Source organism: Biomphalaria glabrata, chromosome 8 (assembly GCF_947242115.1).
Source record: "Biomphalaria glabrata chromosome 8, xgBioGlab47.1, whole genome shotgun sequence".
NCBI lineage: Eukaryota > Metazoa > Mollusca > Gastropoda > Planorbidae > Biomphalaria > Biomphalaria glabrata.
In genome coordinates, this window is record NC_074718.1 from 38789272 (window position 1) to 38813183 (window position 23912).

Below are 23912 nucleotides of genomic sequence, written 5' to 3' on the forward strand. Positions count from 1 at the left end.
AGAGAGAGAGAGAGAGATGTCGAAGAATTATTATTTTTTACAGTCAGCGTACTGTCAATCGTTAAGTCAAAATCAAAATTAAAATGCATTGGTTTACACTCGTTGATGACTTGGATCGTCTCCCCCTGACAAAAATCAAGGACGTAATGTCAATAATGGAGTTAAAATATTTTACAACTCTAGTCTGAAGAAATACTTAGAATAAACCCAAGTGTTAGCGCAACGTACATAACCAGAAATACCAGAAACAAAACTATATTAATATGTCTTCCGATTACTTTGTACTGGTTGATTTTTGGTAGCTGGATTACTTTCTGCTCTTCATCTGCTGCGACGTGACCTTTTGGCTTGTTTTGACTTGGTCTGTGATGGGCTGACATATCCTCAACACCGGAATCATTCTTGGCCGACAATTTCTCTTTGTTAGAAAATGCAGTTACTGCCCGGCGTAATAGATTCACCTTGGAAAATGCAGCTCCGAAATTCTCTTTCACTCTTTGTAGCATATCTTCTTTCTGGCGAGAGGGAAAATGTTTAACTTAATTCAAGAATGGGTGTGGGAGAAATCACGTGTTCACATTTTTAACAGACAGCGTAAGTTGCTATAAGCGTTTAAAAAAAATGACAATACAAACAGGCTGAATTTGTTTTGACACGATATAAAAAGACACACACTGACAAATACATACACTCTCACATACAAACATGTACACAAACACACACTCTAACAATTGCCTGCCCGTCATTTCTTGTTGATGTCTAAGAGCTGAGCCGAAGGCTCTTCGAGCTCTAAGTTTGAAAAAAAACCTGTTTGGACGCCAAACAGTAAAAAAAAAACAAACCTGTGTGAACACACAGTTCTGTTTGGGAGAGACCCTAGACAATGCCTATGTAAGGCATTGCTGTTGACCGATGCGTTCAGCCCCCGACACGTGGACTAGAGACACGGCCGAAGGCCGAGAATGCACCGGGGACTTCTGCCATTTTCCTTCAAAGTACCAAGCTAACTGTGCGGGATCCGCTATTTATGTAGCGGTCCCTTTGAGGAACAGCGCATGGATTGGTGACGTGTTTGTGGGGACTTTATTACAACCCCGCCCGTGCAATGGGTGGACTCTCGTCTACCCGTGGGCATCCCCACGGGAGTCCTGTGTTGCTCCCATTTAGCCTAGCCAATTCCTCAAATGGCCGTTTCCACGCGGGCGCCACGAAGAGGCAGGGCAACGTGCCCGCGCCCGTCATTTCTTGCACTAAAACAAAACCGTCGCTGCATGGTCAACGCTGATGAGAAGGGGGTGGGAACAAGGAACAGCGGGGCCGTGACCAAAGTGAATAATAAATATTCTGGTGTGCAGGTACATAGGTTTTAGTAGTTCCCTTCTTATTCGCTCATTCTCTTGTTGTGGTTGTTATTTTTCACCACACTCAAACATACAAACCACAGAACCAAATAATGGATGGTTGGGGGGGGGGGGCTTGTTGTTGACGATCGTTGACTTATAGCATCCAACTTCTGGTAGGGCAACCAAACCACCGCAGACGTTATATTTTAACTTAAAAAATTTGAAATATCTTGAATATTCAACTTCTAATAACGAAACTAAACATAACTATTATTACAATATAGACAAAGTTAACATGAAATGAAATAAACTTGTGTTTTAAACAAATCTAACTCACTATGAAAACACATCCGTACACTCTGACTTCCTGGAGACGTCTGGCATACTTAGCACAGCTTACCACAGTGCCGCTTCCCTTGCATCATTCTATAAGACTAATATTAAATTAACGTTCTCTCTCTAAAACAATAAATATTCCTTTTCTATATTACCTAGGAAGCACACACACACACACAATCCATAACAGAGGAAAAACTAACAAGCAAAAAAAAAAAAAAACTTTTTTAAAAAGACAAAGCTTATCTAAGGGAAAAAAAACGCTCATTACTGCAATTTATTTGAAGCTGTTAGGGTTTAGCTCCCTTCCCGCTTTATAAAATAAAATTAATAAATTACTACTAATTGGCTAATTTTTTTTTTGATTGATTCGTTTACTGTCATCGACTAAGAATAATTATGCAAATTTCAGTTTGATTCGAGAGTGGGAAGTAGGAGAAAAAAAAAACGTCACAAAAGATATTAAAGGGAATAAATCCGTATATACATTCACATCTCTAATTAAGTAAAAAAGGAATAATTTATTTCACTTATTTCGATAGAAAACAAATAATAAATTACCAATAAATAATTGACAAATGAATTACAATTTTGATTCATGTTTTGTCAGGTACATTGAATATTTGTTAAGGTCTGCGGGCTTTTTCAGTTCACGGACCAAAGGTTTGGAACTCACTCCCCATTGATCTCAGACAGACAACATGCTACACCACTTTTGAGAAGAACATTAAGACCCCTATTTGTTTAAAACTTTTTTAGATTAAGTATCGCACACAATAATGTGTTTGTGTTTGTAATGTTACTACAGCACCTTGAGCCTACATTTTGTTTGTTAACAGAGCTTTATAAATAAAATTATTATTATGCAGAGTTTCACATTGGTCCAAGACCGACAGAGTTCATATAAGCTTTGTAAAAACAAAGTTAGTGGTAACAACCTCTTCCATGTTGTGCAGTTGTACTATGATGATGCTGCAGATGACTGTGATCATGGACAGGATGAGTAAGATGAAGAGATAGATGATGACATAGGGCAGTGTCTCTGATGCTCTCGGTAACATGCCACTCACAGTGCTCATGTACACCGAAATGGCAAGTAACACTGTTATGCCTGGAAATAAAATACAAGTAATACGTATTACACAGTCTTTGTTAATAGATAACTGAATCTTAAAGATTAAAACAAAGGATAAACAAAATTCATTTCACTTTAGCCAACACAGCAACTTTTGCTATAAGGGACTGCAAAATTTCTTTAAAAAATTGTTTTAAAAAAATGATGCCATTTTCAAAAGTACTACATTTTAGCCTTGTGGCGGCAGCATTGAATACTTATTTTGTTGATTAATTTGATTGTATCAGTTTAACTGTACAAGTAGTTAGTTCAGCTTTTTTTTAAAATGACATTATTTTTCCAATATTAATTACTAATGAAAAACTTGACATCGTTCTTTTTTTTTTAAAATACGGAGTCAATTTTATTAAACGAAAAAAAGTCTCTACATAGTTCTGCAATTAAGGGCAGAAAGATTTAATATATAAGTTAAAGTATTAGGCTAACATCCAAGTATTTTTTTGTTAATGATTTGTCAATGGGGTAGTTCCTTATTTCTGTCTTGTCACATGGTAGTGTTGCTTACATTTTATGGCCAATTGATTTCATTGTTATCTAAATGGGAAAATTATTTAATTAATAAAAAAAAACACAATGTTACAATAACTCACTTATACATATGATATATTTTAGTAGAACTACTAGATCTAGGGCTAGATCTAGAATGGCTAAATCTAGCACTAGGTCTACATCTATCACTCGTTCTACATCTCTATCTAATCATAGGAATATTAATCCATTGTTCTCTTTGAAAGACCGTAGCCACGTGACTTTGATTCAGCTAGGTCAGAGTAACCCTGTTGTCCAAATATTGAATAGCTACCATTACTACTTGATGGGAGAAATAATGGAAGGCAGAGGAGGTGCACATTTTATTGGTTGATAATTCAAATCGCCTAGATCAGGGGTTCTCAACCTCTGGGTCGCGACCCCCTTGGGGGTCAATTGACGATTTGCCAGGGGTCGCCTAAGACCATCGAAAATACAGATTGTTATTGTCTATTCTTCTATTGCTGTGTGGGTGGGGGGCGCAGCAGAGTGGGGATTATAATAAGGGGTCGCCGAGCAAAAAAAGGTAGAGAACCGCTGGCCTAGATCGATACTTTTATTTATTTTGAAAATCGTTAAAAATTTGAGGTGAAGTAATTAGTTGAAGAAGAGAGATTTTATAATTCCTGGCCTCTAACTAAAATTGTTCCCATGCCATGTACTCGGTCGGCTTTTTTAAAGCGAAGATTGGACTCATAGAAAATAAAGAAATGTGCTCCTATTCGAGTACGAAGGATGAACTATATAAGGGTCATCGATTCTACTCTTATCTTATCGATACTCACAAAAGAGAGGTAACCATGGCACTTGTTTGTACTCACCGTAACTAATTTTCTCCCCTGACTCCGCCGGGATGACAAAAACAAAAATGTTGAGGAAAGAAAGAAAGACAACTGGGAACAGAATGTTGAGAAGGAAGAACGTTGGCCTTCGCTTCATCACAAAGAGGACCTACAGGAGTAGAAAATCGAGATGAAATAAGTGCAAGTCATTAACACGTGTGAGTTATTCAAATCAAAGCTGTTAACAAATAGATTTGAGAAGTAGCTGTGAACAGTAGCTGTGAGAGTAGCTGTTATAGCAGCGACCAGCTACATGAGGAGGCACAAAACCCCAGTGCAAAGCACTAAGCCCCCTGGATGACAAAAGTGGTCATCATCGAATCACGATGGACGAACTATATATATATATATCTTATCTTATATAATACAGACGTTACTTCAAAAAAGAAGATGATTACGTCCTACGCGTCATGCATTTAGTCATGCATATTAACCAATGACTTAAATTCTGCCAAGTCACTGGTTTTCCTGGCTAGCTCAGGCAACCTATTCCATGCTCTAATAGCACTAGGGAAGAAGGAGTATTTGTACAAATTTGTCCTAGCATATGGGACGAGGAATGTACCTTTATCTTTGTGTCTTTCAGAGTATTTTATTAAATTTTGTTTTTGTATTTGAAGATTATGGTTCAGTGTTTTATGTATGATTGCTACTTTACTTTTGAGCCTTCTGTCCTGAAGGCTTTCTAAATTTAGTGATTTTACTAAAAGTGTTACTCTAGTCAAATGTGAATATTCGTTTGTTATTAATCGCACTGCTCTATTTTGTGTCTGTTCCAGCTTCTTAATGTTTTCTTGAGTTGAGGGGTCCCAAACGGAGGATGCATATTCTATTATTGGCCTAACCAAGGTTAAATAACATTTTAGTTTTATGTTCGTATTTGATTTATAGAAATTTTTTTAATAAACCCTAATGCTTTGTTGGATTTTTTTATAGTTTCATCTGTGGATTCCATGACAGTTTTTCATTTATTATAACACCTAAGTATTTTGCGTTTTTAGTCTGTGTTACTGGTTTGCCATGAATAAGATAAGTGGAATTAATTTGTTTTAGTTTTTTTGTTACTCTTAACAACTGACATTTTTCTGGGTGGAAAGACATGCTCCAATTTGATTCCCATTTCTGTTATTCATCTAATTCTCTTTGTAAAATATCTGTGTCTTGTGTTGTTTTTATTGTTCTATATATTATGCAATCGTCTGCAAATAATCTGACTTTTGTTCCTGAAGTAATGCAATTTGGTAAATCATTTATGTAAATTAAAAATAGTAGTGGACCCAAGACTGTTCCTTGAGGTACACCTGAGTTTACTGTTATCGGTGTTGATTTAGAGCCATTTATTATTACAGTTTGTTCTTTAATCCACTGATGCAGTGGACCATTAATGCCGAAATATTTTAATTTTTTAAGCAAACTATGGTGGTGAACTTTGTCAAAAGCCTTAGAAAAATCTAGTAAGATAGCATCTATTTGTTCACTATTATCTAAACCTTTTGAAAAATCATCAATTAGTCCTATTAGTTGTGTTTCACATGATCTATATTTCCTAAAGCTATGTTGGTATGGTGTGAGGACATTATGTTTGTCTAAGTGGTTTATGATGTTGTTACATATTATGTGTTCTAGGATTTTACATGTGATGCTGGTAAGTGATACTGGTCTGTAGTTTCCTGGGTCAGATTGTTCTCCTTTTTTTAAATAGGGGGGTGACATTAGCTTCTTTCCAGTCCTTTGGTACTCTGCCCTGGTTAAGTGAAGCCTGAAAGAGTATTTTGAACACTGGGGCTAGCTCATTGCTTAGTTCTTTGAGTAATCTAGCTGCAAAACCATCAGGTCCAGACGCTTTATTTGGTTTGGTGTTGGCTAATAGTTTTCCAATTCCATTTTCTTGTACTACTATATCTTCTATGTTGTCTACTTGGTTCAAATTCAGTAATATGTCTTTGTCTCCTGGGGCTGAGAATGCTGATGCAAAGTATCTGTTTAGGATGTTTGCTTTAGTTTCAATATCATTATGTATTATGTTATGTTCATCTTTTAATGGCGCTATGCCTGTTGTTTCCATTTTCTTAGACTTAATGTATGACCATAGGTTTTTGTTGTTATCTTTAGATATTACATTGTTTATGTATTCACTCTGCAGCTGTCTGCTTACTTTTTGGGTTAAGTGTTTAATTTTTATATACTTTTTGTAAACTCTTTCTGCATTAGAAAGATATATATATCATAGAGAGTAGCTGCCAGTGTATTACATTGTTATGAACATAAAGATAAGAGAGTCAAAAAACATGTCTGCATAGTATGGCTTTAATACACTGAATGGCTACACAACCCACATTTCGTGAACACATTCTTACGGATGAGTTACAAGCACATGTAAACATAAGAACGATAACCGATACAAAACATAATTTTCATAACAGAGCAGTTGCTGTGAGCAGTAATTATTAGCAGTAGCAGTGCCGTGTCTAATTACCTGAGCTCTTTGTGGAGCCAATAATTAAAGATTAAAAAAGAAAGTTTTAAGATGCAGACTTACTTTCTCTAGACATAAAGAGGTGAAAGGACAAAAAAAAATGTAGTTTTCTAGATTACCGATTCAGCATTATTAGACGAGTAAGCTAGGTCAGGGGTCGGCAACCTTTTGAGTCGGAAGAGCCAAAAATGACAATTTACCAAATTTCAACGTTTCTAAAGAGCCACAAGATTTTTTTTTCTTCCGAACATTTCGTTAGAGTTCTTTAAGCTGACGATGGTAGAGTGCCTTTAACAAGATGCTGTTAGAAATCTTGATTAACAAATTCATGACCTTAACTATTTCGTCCGTAAATGTTTGGACTTCTTGTATATTATGCAGTGAAACGTAAAAATTTCATGGTTTAATTTTGCGCCAAAGAATCTTAATTGCCCCTTTATTTTTTCCTGTCATACTTCTGGCTCCATCAGTTGTTATTGAAACGATTTATTTATAGCGATTTTATTGTCTTCAATGTATTTTCGAACGCCATTAGCTGTATCTTTTTCCTCTAGTTTGTCACGAGAGCGGTAGCAATCCTAGAAGTTCTTTTTTTTTTGGACCTTGGGAAGACATATATTTGACAAAAAGCCTACTTGGGCTGTGTCTTTTATGTAGTTAGACTTATCTATATCAAGTGATAAGGCATAAGAAAATTGAATATCTTCCACATTCAAATATGTTACATTTCAAGAGGGTAGCGCTGAAAAGCGAGTACAAGTGGCTGAGAGATAGAATCGAATCAGAACATTTTTTTAAAGTTTTTTTTTCTTCAATAAAATAAATAATATTTGCGCACGGAACTAAAGAGCCGCAGCTTGACATCCAAAGAGCCGCATGTGGCTCGCGAGCCGCAGGTTGCCGACCCCTGAGCTAGGTAAGTATGAGCTGGCCAGATTTAGCGGCTGTGCACAAGACATTTAACAAGACATTATTTAGAGCGAGGAAAGGCTGCAGACAAAATAATAATGTCATGAAGGACTCGATGTACGAAGATGTGAAGTCTGTGAAGTTGAGAAAGAATTTGCAGTTGCACAGGATGTGAATAGCACTTAGTCGCTGGTTTGTAGCTAGACACAAAACTGATTATAACTTTTATTTATAAACATACAAAGTTCAACTTGAAACTAGATGTACATAGAGACTTCAGAAGTTCAGAGTAGACGTAGGTAGAGGCACAGATAATAATTTAATCAAGACATTAAGTAAAGTTTCCCTAGTGGTCTACAGGGCAGATGATGTAAAGGTCATCTGTTTCTGTGGCCTACGGTTAACAAGGGTGTCATGTGGCCAGCACATATATGGCTCCTTTTGTCTCGAAAGGCAATGGATGCGCCCAAATGAGTCACTGGTTTTGGCTTAATCTTGAGACAGGGCAGAATCTGGTGTGGCTAATCAAGCCAATTCTAGAACGGCAGACTTTGCCACAATTCGTACATGTGTATGCCTCTGATTTAGGGCTAGCAGACAGGGCAGCTTTCTTTTTATCCCTCTTGATTAAAGCCGCTTCAATTCTTTTGTTCTCAGCAAGGGTTGTCCCAGCACGCACAGTCTGTCTCCATGCACTCCGGTCTTTGGCTATGTTTTCCCACATACTTTCGCTGATGCCTGAGGCTCTCATGTCTCGCTTGCAGACATCTCTATATGTTAGACTTGGGCGGCCCTTGGGTCTGACTCCTTCCACAAGCTCAGCATATAAGATATCTTTCGGGATTCTGCCATCTGGCATGCGGGTGACATGTCCGAGCCAGCATAATCTTCTTTGTGTCAGGAGAGCATACATGCTGTTCATATTGGCCAATCTTAAAACTTCCTGATTGGAGACATGGTCCCTCCAAGAGATGCCCATTATGCGTCTCAGGCAGCGCAAGTGGAAACTATTCAATCTGTGCTCTTGGTACATGTATGTTGACCAGCTCTCACTGCCATAAAGGAGAGTGCTCACAACACAGGCGTTGTAGACTAGGATTTTGGTCGCTGTGGTCAATTTACCATTTTCCCAGACGCGCTTGGAGAGTTTTGCCAATGCTGTGGTAGCTTTTCCTATCCTTTTTGTCAGCTCGATGTCTAAGTCTAGGTTACTGACAATTGTTGAACCCAAGTAGGTAAATTCCTGCACCACTGAAAGGGTGTGGTTCCCAATTTGTATTATAGGTATTTCTGCGACGTCTTGTGCCAGGATTTCGGTCTTGGAGAGACTTATAGTAAGGCTAAACTCTTGACAAGCAGCTGCTAGGGCGTTCACTAGCTTCTGTAGACCTCCTTGTGAGTGAGATACGAGTGCCGCGTCATCGGCAAACAGCAGCTCCCTTATCAATATACGACGCCTTTTCGTTTTGGCTTTAAGACGTGCCAGGTTAAAGAGCCTTCCATCGGATCTGCTATGGATGTATATTCCGTCTTCCAGGGATTTAAAAGCACTGGATAGTACGACTGAGAAGAAGATGCCAAATAGTGTAGGGGCCAGTACACATCCTTGTTTGACACCGCTCTTAATGGAGAATGGCCTGGAGGAAGAACTTTCAAACTGAACGGTGCCCTGCATATTTTCGTGAAAAGCTGACACTAGTTTTCTTAACTTATTTGGGCAGCCGATTCTCTCTAGTACAGCAAACAGACCGCTTCTGCTAACAAGGTCAAAGGCCTTGGTCAAATCAATAAATGCTATGAAGAGGGGCTGCTTTTGTTCTCTGCTTTTCTTCTGTAGCTGCCGAAGAGAGAAAATCATATCTGTTGTAGATCTACCTGCCCTAAAGCCACACTGCGACCATGTGCGGCCAGCACATATGTAGGCCCTATATAGATATATAGCACACACATATATATATATACATATATAAAAGGTTTCTATTTAGTAAGTTGCTCAAACGTATATTAGTTTCAAATACCTGTATGGATGATAGATTCACATAGCTGGCATCAAATGTCTCTGTTCTGACCTCCGTTTTGAGCAAGTCCCATTCGCCATTAAGTGTGTAGGTTTCATTTCTGGCATAGGGGTACAGCGCTCTAAACTGGAGTTCTCTTTCGTCGTGCGACATAGCGACCAGCTGACCAAACAGAAAACAAAATCATGTAGGTCTGCACGCAAACTACCAGGCAAGCACTGTACATTTTCATTAGCATACATGATTTAATTCAGGGGAGTAGCCAGGCGGAGGGAAACAATTTTACATACTGCCTGTTTTGCGACTAGTAGCTGGGCTCCATTTTACCTTTACCTTTTACCTTTACCTATCCCTTAGTCTGTTGGACCGTTGGGGCACTAAGCAAGACTCTTCGACCGTCTTTCTCCATTCCTCCCTATCTTTTGCCTTAGTTAGAACCCCTTTCAATGACAGGCCCGTCAATTCTTTAATGTTATCCTCCCATCGCTTTCTCTGTCTGCCTCTTCTTTTTTTCCTTTTACCGTTCCCTGAAGGAAGGTCTTTGCGAGCCCCGAAGATTTTAAGCTTGCATTTATTTTACTATAGTTAGCAGGTCATCATGGGGTCCGATCGCTGCAGTAACCCTGTCTCTTATCTCTTGGTTTGTGATGCGGTCTCTGAAAGTAATACCTAGGATGCTTCTATAGCATCTCAATTCCATTGCTAGGATCCTCCTCTCTAGCTCTGCAGTCAGAGTCCAAGACTCTCAAGCATATAAAAATGTGGCCATGACCAGGGAGCGCATCATTCGGATTTTGGTGCCGAGGTCTAAGCCTTTGTCTTTCCATATATCTAGGAAAATTCAAGCAAACGCCGGGTAAAAAAAAACAACTAAAATAGTCACCTAAATTCAATCCCCCCTCCCCAATGACCCAAGGGCACCCAAGGAAGTTTTGGTATCTCCAAAAGAAGAAAAGAACAAAAGCGAATACTATATTGACCAATTTTAATCAGTGCAGCCAGACGAGTTTGAGTTTCAACCTCAACCCAGCGAAACAAAAAGCAACAAATAACTAATTCACCCCCCCCCCATTCCCGATTTTTTATTAGCGTAGCCATTTGGGAGTAAGAGAAGGTTTAGGATCGATTCCCCACCGCACAAATAATATATTTCACACTTTGATCCGATTTCCTGCGGTCGCTAGGATCTATTTCTCAAGTAAATATATTCAAATTTAGGACTCAGCCCGAGAACAACTCAAGAAAACTACAGTCATCATTTCAAGGGCGTAGCCGGGGTAATGAGGCTCAACCTTCCTTCAAATAAAACATTTCTAACATTGATCATACTAGTCTCTGGGTTCTATTATAAAGTACAGTGAACATTATTCCCCACTAGTCTCTGGGTTCTATTATAAAGTACAGTGAATATTATTTCCCACTAGTCTCTGGGTTTTATTAATAAAGTACAGTGAATATTATTCCCCACTAGTATCTGGGTTTTATTAATAAAGTACAGTGAATATTATTCCCCACTAGTCTCTAGGTTTTATTAATAAAGTACAGTGAATATTATTACCCACTAGTATCTGGGTTTTATTAATAAAGTACAGTGAATACTATTCCCCACTAGTCTCTGGGTTCTATTAATAAAGTACAGTGAATATTATTTCCCACTAGTCTCTGGGTTTTATTAATAAAGTACAGTGAATATTATTCCCCACTAGTATCTGGGTTTTATTAATAAAGTACAGTGAATATTATTCCCCACTAGTCTCTAGGTTTTATTAATAAAGTACAGTGAATATTATTACCCACTAGTATCTGGGTTTTATTAATAAAGTACAGTGAATACTATTCCCCACTAGTCTCTGGGTTCTATTAATAAAGTACAGTGAATATTATTTCCTACTAGTCTCTGGGTTCTATTAATAAAGTACAGTGAATATTATTTCCTACTAGTCTCTGGGTTCTATTAATAAAGTACAGTGAATATAATTTCCTACTAGTCTCTGGGTTCTATTAATAAAGTACAGTGAATATAATTTCCTACTAGTCTCTTAGTTCTATAAAGTACAGTGAATATTATTTCCTACTAGTCTCTGGGTTCAATTAATAAAGTACAGTGAATATAATTTCCTACTAGTCTCTTGGTTCTATAAAGTACAGTGAATATTATTTCCTACTAGTCTCTGGGTTCTATTAATAAAGTACAGTGAATATTATTTCCTACTAGTCTCTGGGTTCTATAAAGTACTGTGAATATTATTTCCTACTAGTCTCTGGGTTCTATTAATAAAGTACAGTGAATATTATTTCCTACTAGTCTCTGGGTTCTATTAATAAAGTACAGTGAATATAATTTCCTACTAGTCTCGTAGTTCTATAAAATACAGTGAATATTATTTCCTACTAGTCTCTGGGTTCTATTAATAAAGTACAGTGAATATAATTTCCTACTAGCCTCTTGGTTCTATAAAGTACTGTGAATATTATTTCCTACTAGTCTCTGGGTTCTATTAATAAAGTACAGTGAATATTATTTCCTACTAGTCTCTGGGTTCTATTAATAAAGTACAGTGAATATTATTTCCTACTAGTCTCTGGGTTCTATTAATAAAGTACAGTGAATATAATTTCCTACTAGTCTCTTGGTTCTATAAAGTACAGTGAATATTATTTCCTACTAGTCTCTGGGTTCTATTAATAAAGTACAGTGAATATAATTTCCTACTAGTCTCTTAGTTCTATAAAGTACAGTGAATATTATTTCCTACTAGTCTCTGGGTTCTATTAATAAAGTACAGTGAATATAATTTCCTACTAGTCTCTTGGTTTTATAAAGTACTGTGAATATTATTTCTTACTTGAGCTGCTCGTGCAGGATAGTGTGCTGTAGATACTTTAGAAAATGTACTTTTGAAGGTCCGAATACAGGAAAATACAGCGCTTCCCTGTTGCTAATGCATCCGGTGTACAGAATGAAGGAAGTGTTGATAAGCTATGTATTTCAAAACTCATAATTTGTGTGCACCTTTAAGCGACGTTGAATCATATTATATAAGGTTTTATTTTACTTGGCAACATTAAAGTTGAATAAGGCGTCCTTGACATTGTTTCTCATGAACATCTCTATTCTATAACTAGCTTTCGTCAATGGATCGAATGTTCAAATCTCTTCAAACTTCACACTCGTTCAACCATTACACAACTTACCTTTATATGACACGTCTGCTGATCGAAAGGGTAATTCGTCATATTCAGTTGACAAGACGTGGGAAACAAGCTTCCAGGTACCCAGATCACTGTGCCATTTCTAAGTACAAACAAGGGACTGGAAGAGATAGATGGGCGATATTAAGGAAATAATTGTCATATAATACATCTGGAAAAGTACTATTTAAAAAAGACAATTTAGGGACCCAGCTGCAAACATATCGTAACTTTGTACAAAACATTGTGAAAGGGAAAGAATTCCAGTTATTGACTAAAGGGAAACTTGAAATATAATAAAATAATTGAACAAAAAGAAACAAAAAAAAAACAACTTTTGGTTACATTCGTTCGGGTATCGAACCAGTGACACCGGCATCTGCTAAAACGCATTTTCTGATACGGCCAGCGAGGAAGGCGTACTGCTTCTGTTATTTATTTGAATGTTCATTATATGGACATCTAGATCTAACACTAGACCTAAAGTTCTGATCTGGAACTCTAAGGATCTAGTGAAGAACTACTTATAGATCTAGAATCTAGATGTACTCTGTATTAGATTTACGTAAAAATGTAAGCAAGACTTATAAAATTCAATAAAATTGAAACAACTTTAAATGTACTCAGTTATCGCATAATTACGGTAATACGACTGACTACGCCATGTTGGCCCTAGACATAGATATAGTCTCCAGCCTAATTTACATTTATTTTTTTACTTTGAAAACTTGTAACGGTCAAACTAGAGTTTTCTTTGTGTGTCCAACGAGCTAATTATTTTCTCAGCGATATATATAAATTTTTAAATTTCTATGAAAATCGTTAGACCCGTTTTTGAGAACAGCGCCCGCACACCCATCCATGTTCCTCCATGAAGAATTCAATTGAGTAGAGGTATTGTAAACATGAGATTTAAAACATCAATGATGCTAGTCATCTCATCTCTGCCTGTGGTCCCATCTGGGGCATAGGCCAACAACCAGCTTCATCCAGGCGTCTTAGTTCTGGGCGAGTCTCTCCAGCTGTCCCCACGTCTTGCCCATCTGCTTGGCATCTGCTTCCAAATCGCCGCGTCATGTATTCCTAGGCCGTCCTCTTTCCTTGGTGTTCCAGGTTAGGGCTTGCCTTGCTATGTTGGATGCAGGCTTGCGAAGGGTTTGACCTATCCATCTCCAGAGTCTCTGAAGAATATCTACTTCAATGGGCTGTTGCTTTGTTCTTTGCCACAGTTCCTCATTCGAGATCTTGTCTGGCCAGCGGATCATAAGAATCTCAGGCAGGTATTGATGAATACCTGGATTGTTTTCATGGTGGTGATGGTGGCTCTCCAGGTCTCTGCTCCATAAAGTAGTATCGGCTTAACAATGGTGTCAAGGAGCCTAATCTTAGTGGTGGTGCTTATTTCCCCTAGATCCCCAGGTGTTCTTCAACTGATGGAAGGCTGCTCGAGCTTTACTAATAGGGGTTCTGAAAGATGAGGCTTTCCACCTCTTCCAGCGCCTCCTCTTTGACTGTAATGGGTGTATTGTTGGACGCCTTTATCTTGAACACCTTGCTCTTCCCTCTGTTTATGGTAAGACCCAGGAAAAGATAAATGTTGTTGCGGACAATTCAGCTAGAATGGGTCTTACCATACACAGAGGGAAGAGCAACGATGCTAGTGTCGATACGAAAAATAATTGCCCGTTTTAATCGGCTATGACATCGTCATTCCGGGGAAAAAAATCAGTTTTAGTAATGGTGGACGTTAGCTGGTCATATTGTAGACGAGGCAAAGTTCAGTTTTACTGGTTAACCGTTAACGAGTTTTTTTTTACGTCTATACTATTAACTTTCCTTACTAATGTATATATATATTGTTACAAATGAACAGTGATAGGTAGAGGTCAACGTATGACCCCGGCGAGATGACACAGCAGCTAGTGTTCCCTGGAATCTACATGTACAAACAAAGACAGGATGTGACGTGTCCTCACGTGTTGTTCCAGGGGACGAATAGATCTAAGTAGAGGGACAGTTACTAATGAACAGTGACAGATAAAGGTCACTACGTGTGACCCCGACTTGATGACACTGCAGCGAGTGTTTTCTGGAATCTACATGTATAAATAAAGACAGGATGTGACGTTTCCTGACATGTTATTCCACAGGATACTAGGAGTGTTTGTGCAACTTTGGACAAGCGATTAGGGACTCTGTATAAGCCAGAGAGTTAATGTGAAAGTCAGTCGTATGGAGTCGTGAGTGAGCCGTTACAGTCGATACAGACTATGTAAGACATGTGCGGCTCTGTGGAAGAGAAATGTGTACGACTCGATGCAAGTTAACTAGGGTAGAGTTAACTGGAGTGGACTACTGTCGTTAAAGTCTATACAGCGAACTACAGTGGACTTGAGCCGTTACAGTCGATACAGTCGATGTAAGACGTGTGCGGCTCTGATTCGGTAGACTTGAGTACGACTTGGTTCAGCTTTGGGAGACCTGGAGCGACACTGGGAAGTGTGTCGTTGGTCTGTTCTGTGGAATACGGCTCGAGGAAAGTTGAGAAGAGATGAATTGCAACGAAGTGAAGAGATGAATTGCAACGAAGTATAGCTAACTGTAAACTGACAGATATTGTACAGTCTTCTACGCTACATGTTACAGTAACGAATCGTTAGAGTTAAAAGTCATTAAAGTTATATGAAACTGAAAGTTTAGTCGTCAAGTTCTTTACAGTGTTTTTATTTGTGTGCCTACTAATACATCTAGCCAGAAGATTCAGAAATACGTAACAATATATATTAATTAATATTAGTGAACTCAGTATCTAAAGCAGCGGTTCTCAGCCTTTTAAGCTCGGCGACCCCTTTTTACAATCCCCCACTCTGCCGCGACCCCAACCCACGCTCACACATACAGCAATAAAAGAGTAGACAATAACTTTTCACATTTTGATGTTCTTAGGCGACCCCTGGTAAATCGTCAATCGACCCCCAAAGGGATCGCGACCCTCAGGTTGAGAACCCCTGATCTAAAGAGACTTACGATTAGATTTTCATGTGGTAGCTATCTAATTAGTAATAATTAACACAAAAGACTTTCTTTATAAACACTGAGCGATAATTAATGCTTTGACATCAATGTTAAATCCAGATTTTTTTTTTCTATATTAAACAAAGATATTTGGAGGCACAATTATGTAAAATAAACATTTCCTTTCATTATAAATCCATAGATAGTGTCAGGTGAATTGATTACTTAAACAAATCTCGGTTAATTGTATGCATCTATTGAATGATCCATTAGCAGTAGGCAAGGTGCTAAAAGCTTTAATTTTTAGTAACAAGATCAATCTAGATCAAGAGCGGTAACTCGAGGATTGACAAAAGTCTCTGCAGTGACTATGTTTAGTTTATTTTTAATTAAATTTAGAAAGGAACAAAAAATACAAACTCATTGATTATCGTAGTTTAAGACAACTGAGTCTTAATGTCACAGGAAATGACTATGTAAAGTATTACCTGTGTCTATCTAAAGATTAAAAAAAGTTTGAATTGTTAGTTACTTTTTAGATTTCTTTTTACAATGCGTTCATTCATTTAGTCTCCAAGTTATTCATCGTAACCGAAAAGTTCAAAAGAGCCAAAGTCATCTAGCACTGCTTTTATATTTTGTCATTTTGTTTGTCTTTGCATCTATATTTTTATTGTTATAGTATAGCCTCCTTCGTGGTCGAAGATGAGCACATTTCTCTGTATCTATCAACTCGAAGATGACTGTGAAGTTCAATCCACGCTTTAAAAAGCCGGCCACACACATGGCATGGGTACGTTGGGTCTACTGCAGACCACTGGTGGATCCAGGGAGGGGGGGTAAGGAAAAAAATCCCCCTCCTCCAAAGTTCTGGATCCGCTAGTGCTGCAGACTTCTCTCAGACTTTTGTTGGTTCTGCGTTTTTTCATGCAGGTTGCTTTCTTTGTTTCGTATCTTGAGACTGCGACACTCAAGGTTTCACGCCATGACGAACGATCGAGAGTTAGTGTTTCCCTATCGTGAATGTCCCATATCGCACACCTTCGAAGACCTCTTAAGGGTGTGTTGGTAGAAATGCTGTGGACGATTGTAGTCAAACAGAATTTCTGTTTGTTTGGACCAATTAAATTATCTTAGTTTAAAGTAATTACAATTGAAAGTAATCGACTTTGTTCTACTATTTATATGTTGATACAGCTTTCTTTTTTTTGAAAACTAAAGGTCTTAACACACGAATAAGTAGGGTCGTTTAAACATGTGTTGCATAACGCAACAAAAAAATACGCATACACATAACAAAAAAACACGCATACACATAACAAAAAACACGCATACACATAACAAACAACACTCATACACACAACAAACAACACGCATACACACAACAAACAACACGCATACACACAACAAACAACACACATACACACAACAAAAAACACGCATACACACATAAAAAAACACGCATACACAAAACAAAAAACACGCATACACACATAAAAAAACACGCATACACAAAACAAAAAACACGCATACACACATAAAAAAACACGCATACACACATCAAGAAACACGCATACACACAACAAAAAACACGCATACACACATAAAAAAACACGTGGACTCATACCTGGAACATATTTTTTCAGAGGGTACACTGGATTATTTGTTCTGTTTAATATTACTTACGCTTTGTCGTCATCAAATAGATCTCTTTTCTCAAGTGTATTCATCTGTATAACTCGAGGCCTCCAAATATCTGCTGGCAGAGGGTGAATCCCGTTGTCAACGTTATCTGTTTTATTCCAGGCAAGAATCTAGGTCAGATACAGATCAACATCTCTGGCACAATAAGGTAACACTTAACACACACACACACACATGCAGTGTGATCATTGTGTTTTAAACAACTAACGTTTCTTCAAACGACTTATCAGATAAAAGTAGAAACTTCTAAAAACATAACCTCAAGATCTAAAAAAATACCAAGTGGCTCTCCTGTTTATCATTTATTCTCTTTAGTTGTCCTACATATCCTGATCACAAAGGATATAGGTATCAACTTTAAGTTTTACATTTCTCTATCCCTAATCCAAAGTATATATTATATGTAAAAATATTGTGTTGTTTCGTTTTTTAAAACTATTTAAAAAAAAAACTAAATCCTTTTTTGATACGATAATTTGATCGTCGTTAAATAGACCCAATCGCACGTAAACCATAGAGTGTATTTTATCGTCTCTGTTATAAGTTTCACTAACATACATACTTAGATATTAAATAAAATACTCAGAAAGACACAAAGATAAAGGCACATTCCTAATCCCATATGCTAAGACAAATTTGTACAAATACTCCTTCTTCCCTAGTGCTATTTGAGCATGGAATGGGTTGCCTGAGCTAGCCAGGAAAACCAGTGACTTGGCAGAATTTAAGTCATTGGTTAATATGCATGACTGAATGCATGACGCGTAGGACGTAATCATCTTCTTTTTTGAAGTAACGTCTGTATTGTATAAGATAAGAAGATAAGATAAATGTTACGAACACTTAGAAGAGCCCGAGGTATTAATCAGGATCGAAATCCCGATGTTAAGTGAAAGGAGCTAAAATTATTCCTTCAAAAAGAAATTACAGCATATTGGCTGCCTGGACACGTGGCTTGCACATCCAACTGTGGCCACTATGGTACCTAATTCGGACCCTGCCTAATACAATTCCCTGCTCTATTTCAGGAGTTATATGGTAGGATAGAATACTATTCAGAAGAAACGGCCAAGACTTGTAAGCAATTATTCAGACAGTCGTTCATCTTATATCCTTGTACTTGCGGCCATATGTTTATACATGCATTTATTTATTGAAGTTGTATCGTTACAAGGTAATATAAAACATGCTTTATGGAGGAGATAATTATTGTGGGCTAGGTTTTTTAATGGTCTTTTTAATAGTTAATATTAATCTATCAGACGCCCCTATCCTTGTTTGTCATTGTTCTAAGAACAATGTCATAGAGTTAACGGAGCTAGGGTAATGGATTCGGTCCTGGGGAACCCCAACGAATGTTCTGCTTAGCTTCACTAATGTCCTAATTGTCTCCTCGATAGAATATATCCACCCGGACACCACTTGAACGTTGGGAAATAGTGACCCTAAATAACTCATTATAAACAGAAGTAGGGAAGGTGATGTTAAGGTCATCTGTTTCTTAATGAGGGTGTCATGTGGCCAGCACAACGACCAACCACTTTTACGTTTCCCCAACTACTGTCAGGTACCCATTAGAGCTGGGTGGACTCAGAGGTACCCATTAGAGCTGGGTGGACTCAGAGGTACCCATTAGAGCTGGGTGGACTCAGAGGTACCCATTAGAGCTGGGTGGACTCAGAGGTACCCATTAGAGCTGGGTGGACTCAGAGGTACCCATTAGAGCTGGGTGGACTCAGAGGCGCCCTGAAGATTACGAAATAGATATTAAAAAATCCCGGTCTTCACCAGAATTCGAACCTGGTATCCACCGATCCGGAAGCTTAGGACTTTATCATCAGCCACCACGTCTCCCGTCAGAGTCCCATCTTTGTAATAATTAGAGAAAAAGGTCAAGAAGTATAACTCTGTGTACCTCATCAGTCCAATTAAAAAACAGGAAGCCGTTGCAATTGAAACTCTGTGTGACCTCGTTGACCTCCACTATGGACACCAGCTCAAACAATACGGTCACTTCGAGGACATGACTTTGGTCAATCAGTGGCCTGATCTGTGGGTTGTAGTTCTGTTTGTCCAGCCTGTCATTGAAAAATGTCAGCATGTCCGAGTAATGGCCCGCAGAAGTCCATCTTAATATAGAATTTAGAACCAACAAGACGGCGAACTGATTCTGCTCCTTCATGTCTGTCTTGAGGAGAAAAAAAAGAAATTATGTTTCAAACAAATCTCTGTATGACTGACTGACTTACCAATCAGTTATTCTCTTACTTACGGTGGATGATAAAACAGAAAATTTTAACCTGTTATTTATTATTTAACTTTCGCCTACAACAACTAAGCCATTTGCAAGATCGAAACCGTATTAATAAAATTTACCGAAATCGATTTTTTTTCCTCAATTTTGACCCAATATATTTTTTAAAGTCGACACTCTCAAATTTTAAAGTTACAAATGTATACTTTCTTCCGCTTTAAGCACTTATTACACGTAACACTCTTTCGTTCCAGTTTATTTCTTTATGTTTATTTATACACAAATCTAGATGTTGATCTAAATCTAATTCTCCTTTAACTCTAAAAAAAAAATCGATTAGATGTGAGGGACTATTCTTGGCTTAGATCAGAGTAATTATCTAAATTATTTTTTTTAAAATAAAGAACACAGAACATAAGTATTATGTATGAAATCGTGTGGGCGTGTGTGGAGAAAATTGCTACAGTTTGAAATGTAAAGCCTGCTCCTAGGTAGGATATAGTACTATACTATACTATTATAGCCTATATAAAGTTCAAAGCTGTCAAACAAAACGCTTTAATTCAGCTTTGATTACATGATTCAGGTTTTTTTTTGGTAATTATTTCATTATTTACCTTCAAAGTTTATTGAGAGACATTTCAGATGTTGATTTGAATTTTCCCTCTGTGAATGAACTGCGAGTCTATCAACCAAGATGGCAAGTTAGCAGTCAGCTTAACATTAACATGAAACACTAATGAAAGCTTGATACCAACTCCATCTGTTTCTCACACTTCCTCGAGAACAAAAGCCCAATCCTATGTTATTGTACTGTCGAAGCCAGAAGACCGTCCAAGTTTAAGAAATTAAAAGTAGCGATTTAATTTCCAGGATAAAGGTTTCTCAGGATCACAATAGTACGACAACCAAAACCCTAGCGTAGAAATTATTCCACCTCTCCCCCTGCCCACACACTTGTTTAGCTTTTAACATCCGTTTTACATGTTTGCTGTCTTAAGACTTTCTTTTTTTTTCCTTTCCAGGTACTTCCGATTCCTGCCCACCCATTCTCACCCGCTGTTCCTGCAGGTAAATTGCAGATTTTCTATCTGCAGATAAAATCTTTGTTTTTCATTGACATTTTTTTTTTATTCTTACCATGTTTTTTTAAAATCGTATAATAACCCTTATATGTGACCTCTCTTCGTTAAAAGTATAACTTATCAAGAATTTATAAAAAATGTTTTCAAATAAATGACAAATTTGCAGAGAATTTAGTTTTGAATATTTGATAATGTCTAATCCTTGAATACCTAGACATTATTTACATTGATCAGTTATGCTTGGCTAATGATAGAATATTGATTTTGGTTACACATATTTAAGAAATGTCTAAATTAGTTCAATTAGTGTTTTGTGAACATGCATTTTAGTAGAAAAATCATTTTTCTTTAAGATGAAGTGGTCTATAATTTCTAACTGTATTTTTTCTTCCATACTTCATTATTGCAGGGGATCTACCCAGTAAACTTAGCATAATTAAGTTATTAACAGTCCAGCCATGGAACTATACTAAATGAATAGTAACTTCCAAACAGGGTCTTTGCGCATTTTCTATGCAAAATAACTTTCTTGAACAGACACGTGGTGGATTTTTATGCATATAGGCTTTAACCATTAAAGAGTTTAATATTTAAATAGACTTTCAAGAGCATTTATAGCATAATGGAATGCAGAGCAACAGAAAGGTATTATTACTATTGTTTAAACACTGCAGTATTTTTCTGTCTCTGGTGGTTTCAAAAGTTGGGTAGCATGTCTTTGCTATTATTATATTTTAAGGTTAATCACTTTTCAATTGTTTATGATTTAATACTTGTGAATTATGAGAACTTACAAATAAAAATCTATATAAAGGAAAAAAAAGCCCACAAAAGAGGCAAGAGGGCCCATAAAAGAGGCATATAAAGCCCAAAAATGAGGCAAAGAAAAGAGGCCTAAGGCACAAGGATTCCCATGATGATAAAGCTAATATTGAAAATTGAGTATTTTTATACATTCGTGTTACATAAACAATTTGTTTTCAGCCGAGCGGTAATGTTATGAATATGTTTGTTGATTTATAGCACCAAACTTCTGGTAGACAACTAAACTTCAGTAGGCTTATTTTGTTTTAGCTTCTAAAACTTAAAATAAATAACTTCTTTGGGAGCAATATTAAATATAGCCCTGATCCTTATATAGATATAATGAAGTCGATATGAGATAAAAATAAATGCACTAGGCCTTAGTAATAATATTTTTGAACAAAATCTAACTCACTACAATAACACAATCTTTCAATTTCACGTTCTGGAGAAGTCTGTCTTAACAAACTCATTTTCAGAACCAACCGCTAACCTCTTCCCAAGATCAACATAGAAACACACAAACATACACAAACACACACAAATATACACAAACACACACAAACATACACAAACATACACAAATATACACAAACACACACAAACATACACAAACATAAACAAACATACACTTCTGAACAATGGGGGAGGTAATAGGGAGCGGGGTAAAAAATGTTGCATTTCTTAAATCGCTCTTGCAAAGGTTGGTCAGCTGTTTAAAGTAGAAATCTTATCTTATAAAATACTTCAAAAAAAGAAGATGATTGCGTCCTACGCGTGTCCCCCAGGTCAATCTAGTCATGCATTTTAAACAATGATAAATTCTGCCAGGTTGTTGGTTGTTCTAGGCCTTAGTAATAATATTTTTGAACAAAATGCCCCCCCCCCCCCCAATGAAGCAGTCTTTTTTTAATACGACCCTCGATAGCCCTGCGCCGGGACAATTTTGTACAAATATGCTGTATTCCTTAGTGTATTCCTTAGTGCTATTAGAGCATGGAATGGGGTGCCTAACTTAGTCAGGAAAACCAACAACCAACACACATGAATATATCCGTATATATAAAAGTTTCCAAATCGAAAAAGAGATAGCAATATAAGCACCGTGCATGGGATCACCACTGCTCGAGTCATGTTCAAAGAAGCTTCGGACATTATGGAGAATGTTTCAATTCTTTGGGAGAATGTCTCAATTCTTTGGGAGAATGCTTCAATTCTTTGGGAGAATGCTTCAATTCTTTGGGAGAATGCCTCAATTCTTTGGGAGAATGTCTCAATTCTTTGGGAGAATGCCTCAATTCTTTGGGAGAATGCTTCAATTCTTTGGGGGAATGTTTCAATTCTTTGGGAGAATGCCTCAATTCTTTGGGAGAATGCTTCAATTCTTTGGGGGAATGTTTCAATTCTTTGGGAGAATGCCTCAATTCTTTGGGAGAATGTTTCAATTATTTGGGAGAATGTCTCAATTCTTTGGGAGAATGCTTCAATTCTTTGGGAGAATGCTTCAATTCTTTGGAAGAATGCTTCAATTCTTTGGGAGAAATTTGTGGGAGTGTCAACTGGTAATGCCAAAAGTTTGGATGGATGTCATAGCGAACTGGCAGTAAGGAGTTTAAAAAACAAAAAGTCAAACGGAACCCTTAGTGGCAAGTTGTTGAATGAGAACCATGTGATGGTGTGTTTAGCACTGTAATTTTTATAACATTTCACACGTTGAACCGTAAAACTTCTAAGAATTATCTGTCAGAAATGGAGTTTGAATATGGAGACATTCTGTTTGGACTCTAGGTTTAGCATCTCTTTTTATCTAATAAATTGAATTGAAAATTATTACTTGCATATAGATTTTGCTATTATCTAATTTCATAACATCGAACCGAACCGAACTCGAACTTTAGATCTAACCAAACTCACCGAACCGAACTCTAACTTTAGATCTAACCAAACTCATCGAACCGAACTCTAACTTTAGATCTAACCAAACTCACTGAACCGAACCCGAACTATACTCGTCATCGAACGGAACTTAAATCTTACCGAAACGAACCCGAACTTTAAAAGTTTGGCTCGATTCCCATCTCTAGTTTAATTATGTGGGTGTAAATAGAAGAACAGGGATTGGAAATGTCTCCTACATATCTACTGCACACAATTTGAACACTCAATTAAGTTACCTGCCCTTTAAAATGTGGAAAGCATAATTCCTGATCTCAATCATTACAAAGGGTATCTCCACACAGTCGTCCGAATATACATTTAATTATAGTGTTT

General features: G+C 37.3%; 1 protein-coding gene across 1 annotated transcript; it reads right to left on the bottom strand.

Moving 5' to 3' along the window:
• Positions 1-45: 45 nt before the first annotated feature.
• On the bottom strand, positions 46-19672 carry LOC106058220 (neuronal acetylcholine receptor subunit beta-4-like). The gene is made up of 7 exons (XM_056038135.1): positions 19414-19672; positions 17481-17608; positions 12783-12900; positions 9588-9749; positions 4164-4293; positions 2618-2790; positions 46-515 (listed from the first exon to the last, which is right to left on the bottom strand). Exons 1-7 carry the CDS (start codon positions 19597-19599, stop codon positions 180-182), a joined length of 1233 nt encoding a protein of 410 aa, XP_055894110.1. The 5' UTR covers positions 19600-19672; the 3' UTR covers positions 46-179.
• Between the last annotated feature and the right edge of the window lie 4240 nt (positions 19673-23912).

Excerpts from the sequence above, each read along its gene's own strand:
- LOC106058220 (XM_056038135.1), bottom strand. The coding sequence starts at position 19,599 with ATGCTGACATTTTTCAATGACAGGCTGGACAAACAGAACTACAACCCA. Across the intron at positions 12,901-17,480 it reads CTATTTGATGACGACAAAGC|TCCCTTGTTTGTACTTAGAA; the intron begins GTAAGTAATATT and ends TATCTCTTCCAG. Across the intron at positions 4,294-9,587 it reads TGAATCTATCATCCATACAG|GTCCTCTTTGTGATGAAGCG; the intron begins GTATTTGAAACT and ends CTACTCCTGTAG.